Source organism: Lynx canadensis, chromosome A3, assembly GCF_007474595.2.
Source record: "Lynx canadensis isolate LIC74 chromosome A3, mLynCan4.pri.v2, whole genome shotgun sequence".
Lineage (NCBI taxonomy): Eukaryota > Metazoa > Chordata > Mammalia > Carnivora > Felidae > Lynx > Lynx canadensis.
Window position 1 is genome coordinate 48,193,843 of NC_044305.1, and position 4,631 is coordinate 48,198,473.

Here is a 4,631-nt window from a genome sequence, read left to right on the forward strand (position 1 = left end):
TTTATTGATTAAGATAGAGCAGAACACTTGCACTATATCTGGTGCATTTGGAAAGCAATGAAAAGAAAGGAGGTAGAGTCACTAAGCTGTCCAAAAATGTCCCAGAACCCTTTATTTGTCTCCTGGTGCTGGCACACTAAGGGGACTTTCACCTCGGCAGGGTCAAAAGCTTAGCAGCTCTACAAGGAGGATGATAGTGTGAAGGGGCCTGTCACGGGGTCCTCTATGCATCGTGGCAGCGGGACTTCACCAGGGATTTCTCGCTCAGCCAGGGGACAGTGTATATCTGGAAGGAGCAGAGCTTTTTCTGTGAAAAGGAAAAGAAATGGACAGTTATGGTTACAGTCCAAAAGGAAAATGCCCAGCCTGGTGAAGTCAGAAGAGCAGATGGAGAATGGTGGAGGTTGGACATTCAGCTCCCACCCTACAAAACCCCATAACACTATGCAGGGCTCTGCATTACCTCCCGGTCACCATGCCCATGGCTTCAAATCCAGGAGGTTGGATCCTGCCCCCACCCCCACCCGCAGGTTGCTACATGGTCAATGTACCCCCACAGCCCTTTTAGGAGAAGCCTGTGGAAGGCCCCAGAGCCCCTGATAGACAGGGCACTGCCCCCAAATTCCCTGACTTCCAGTGGGCCACACTAGGACAGGTGCAGAGGGAGGGATCCAGGGACTGTGACCAAGACTAAAACACACACACACACACACACACACACACACAGGCGCGCATGGAAGGAAGTAGGGTGTGGGGGCTGGCAGACAAAAGAAGTGCAAATTTCATGCGAAGACAAGATCCCCAAGAACCAGCCAGGCCTAGGGCAGCATCAGAGGGTTTCTGCCCCTCACAGGCCTCGAATTTCCAGTCTTTTCAGGCAGCTGAGGCAGAGATTAAAGGCCTCTTTCTCCCCAGCAAACACACCACAGCTGCTTCCTCTGTCCCACCAGCAACCGCCCCCAAAGCACATGAAGCTCCACTTTTCCAGGCAAAGTTCCCCATATAAATTCGAATTAGTAGCATGCAAACACATGTACCCTTCCCCTACCCACACACTGACACCTGCACACCCCTAGCCCGAGCACTCACACGTGATGCACCCCACAGACACAGGCTCACTCCCACCCCTCCTCCCTGCTTGGCTGCCCCTGGCCCCCATCAGGCACATACCCTCAGCAAGTCTGGCTGCTCATAGAAGGGACAGCTCTCTTTGTTGGGCTCAGACTTGGTGCATTTGGTTCGGCCTATCTCCACATCCAGAAAATAGTTTATTCCAGCCACAACCTGTACATGGGGAGAGCAGGGTTTTCTCACAACACCTGATAATTTGACATACACAGTTACCCTCCTGCTATCGGGCCCTCACACCAGTATTTATGCTGCCAAAACAGGTACCTCAGAAACTCACAGCCACCTCCTGAGGGCTGGCCCAGTGGCTATACACAACCAACTTTGTAACTGATTCACAGAGAAGTTCCACAAGGTCTCAGGCTGACAGAGGGCAAGAAGCAGTAAGATGGAAGGTGGAAGCCAGGGACCAAAATTCTGTTAACTGGGTTTGGAGAGGGAGGCTCAGTCTGGGGAGCCAGCAGGGCTTGGGTTAATAAACCTCTCCCTCGCCAGGAGCCAGGGCAGGGACTAAGCCCACAGTAAGGGCTCTTGTGCTGCAACAGATTCTGGATCAGGTTCAGGAAGACGGTCATGTAATGGATACATGTAAGCTAAATTCCAGTTACATGGGTCAACCCCATAGATATTTACATTTCCTCAATGCAGCTCAGTTTATTTATTCCCTCAGTTCACACTAGGAAATGAGACACCTCTCTCCCTTTGTCTCTATGCCTCTGTCTCTCTCTCTCTGTTTCTCTCTCTCTCTCACACACGCATGCACACATACATACATACATTTTAATGTAATAAAAGGCTGGCCCTGCCGTCGTATGTTTTAACTTTTATTTATGATGGGGATATTTCTAAAGTGTGTCACACACCTGCCTGTCTTTTACATTTGAGGTTGCAGGAGAGAACGAATCCTGTCCTCATACAGGGCATCCCACAGACATGCAGATCAGAACTTGGAGAAGCATGGGATGAGGGCCTGGGACCAGGCTCCACACACTACCTCATGGAGTCACAGGTACATCCTGGGATCCCTCTGGTGTCAGTTCTCTACACGGACCCATGAGCTGTGATGCCAAGATAGTGTCACACTTAAGAGGAGCAGACTGTCAGGGAACCAGTGAACAGGGAGCACATGCCCCATCCAAAGGACACAGTGCCAGCCAAATGCTGCAGGAGAAGAAATGGTCTATTCTGGGCCCACCTTCTGAAGTTTCAAGAGAAGGAGGATGAGCCCTAAATGCTGGCTTTCATTGCTGTGAGGTTCTATTCTACTCTCAAATAGGCCCCAGGTCAGCTGGCCCAAATCCTCACCCTCCTTAGAGTCTGCAAAGCCCAGTGGCCCTTCCTGAGACTCCCTCCCACCCCCTTATGGACTCTGATGACTATGCTCTTTAACCAGATCTCCAGGACAGGCTAGAAGAGACAGGGTAGTTGTGGTTCTTTCTACCCCAGTCATGACACCTCTACCTCTGGATGTTGGTGATGATGAGGCAATATTTGGGTGGGGAATGAGATGTCATATCCAAGAGGCTGCTGCCATGGATGTGACCTGTCAAAGGAATCAACACTTTAGGCCTTTCCTCCAGGATCTCAGGACAGGTTTGGATTTTTACACCGGTTCCTCTGCTCAGGGATACATTGGGTACCACAGGCTAGCTCATCACCCTGTCTGTCTTTGCTGACAACATGGGTGCTCAGGGAACAAAGGGCCCTGCCTAATGGAGGATGATTGGTGTGGGTCCTAAACTCCATTGCACAATGAGGACATAGAACGTAGGTTAGTTTAGAGGAACCTGGTGAGGGGAGGCAGGGAGGACAAACCACTTCTTCATGACCTGAATCTCATCTCAGGGAAACATCAGACCAATCCAAACTGAGCCCCAGTAGGAAAAACAATGGGCCAGACCCTTCAAAAATGTCAAGATCATAGATGGAGGGGCTGCTCCAGAGTAAAGGAAGCTGCAGGACAGAGGCTGCTGCACGTGACCTGGCAATCCTGGGTATAAGGGATATCAGTGTGACAATCAGTGACATATGGATGAGGTCTGTGGATTGGAGGATTGTATCAGTGTTGATTCTGATTTCCAAAACTGTGTTGTGGTCATGTGAGAAAATGCCCTTGCTTCTAGGAAATGTACACTGAGGTGTTAATTCAAAATGTTCAGAAAAACAAATGCATATATCCCACATACAACATTTGATAATCTAGGTAGGAATATAAAGGGATTTTATGAACTATTGTTGCAATTGCTCTGCAAGTCTTAAACTGTGCTCCAATAAAAAGTTAAAGGAAAAAGTGCTTAAAAAGTCATTCAGTGGCAGAGTCAGGAGGGCAGCCAAGTGTGGGGCCTGATTTTCCTCTGCTTGTGATCATTTAATTGACAGCTCACACTGAAGTCCGTGTCCTGTGAGGCTGGGGCACAGATGTAAGGGGACTGGACAGGGGTCCTGACCCTCACACTTCTGTTCTCTGGCCAGGTTGGCACTTGAAATCACCAAAGAAGGCCATTGCTGTGACCTGGTCTTCAGCCTGGGTCCCAGGCACTCTGGTGTCCTTGTAGGGGAAGGGCTGTGGTGAACACAAAAGACTGGACACAGCCTGCTGAGAAGCACTGGAGTGTCCTCTGTCCCAGTACTCCTGCTAGGGTGTCAGAGAGCAACCCCTCCAGCCAGACACAGGGACAGACAGGGGACATGATGGCCATGCCGTGAGGCCACACCCCTCTGCTCGGGGCCCAGTCCCCACAGCTCTACCAGGGGCACTTGGGTGGTGGAGGGGACTCACCTGCTTCTGGGCACTCTTCACCTGCAGTACACGGCTGTGGTTCTCATCGTTGCTTGCCTTGTTGTACTCGCTGAGGGCAAATTTTAGTGCCTCCTGCACATCCTTGTCATTGACATCTGCATCCCATGGGGCTCCGACTTTGGAGTTTCTCTGGGAGTTCACAGCCAGGGCCAGGGCCAGAGCAGCCAGCAGGAGCAGGGGACTGTGCAGGCGCTGGGCCATAGTGTGCTGAGAGGCGGAGGAAGCTCAGAAGGGAGAGATCTAGAGCCAGTGATCACCACCTCTCTGGTCACCCTGCTTTTATTCCCCCATCCCCACCCTGGGGCTGCCCACCCCTCCCAGGCTCCTCCTCTTCCACTCCCTTCCACTTCACCTTCAATCTGACCCTGTCAGGACCTGTTGTCTGTCCTCTCTTATTTTTTTATTCCCTAGCCAACCTGTTATTAAATTGTTTTTTTTATTATTATTTTGTTCTCTACTGCTAGACTTTTAGGCTGTTACCATTTTGTGTGTATTTGTGTGTTCTTCCTTTTGTTTCAGTGGAGGTTTGTTGTTGTCATTGTTTGTTTTTGTAATAAGTAATCCTGTGATACACATTATTGTAGGAAATACATTTCTTTGGGGATATGTTGGATTATTTTCTTCCTAGAATTGGCATTACTCCTTCAGGCTACAAAGATATTTGGATACAGGTGGTAAAAAAAGAAAGAAATGCCTTACTCCA

The 4,631-nt window shown here is 49.9% G+C and overlaps 1 protein-coding gene across 1 annotated transcript; it reads right to left on the reverse strand.

Annotated features, from left to right (window-relative positions):
• Window positions 1-209: 209 nt before the first annotated feature.
• Window positions 210-4,129, reverse strand: LOC115509689 (cystatin-C-like). Its single transcript, XM_030309020.1, has 3 exons — window positions 3,908-4,129; window positions 1,171-1,284; window positions 210-307 (listed from the first exon to the last, which is right to left on the reverse strand). Exons 1-3 carry the CDS (start codon window positions 4,127-4,129, stop codon window positions 224-226), a joined length of 420 nt encoding a protein of 139 aa, XP_030164880.1. The 3' UTR covers window positions 210-223.
• Window positions 4,130-4,631: the final 502 nt, after the last annotated feature.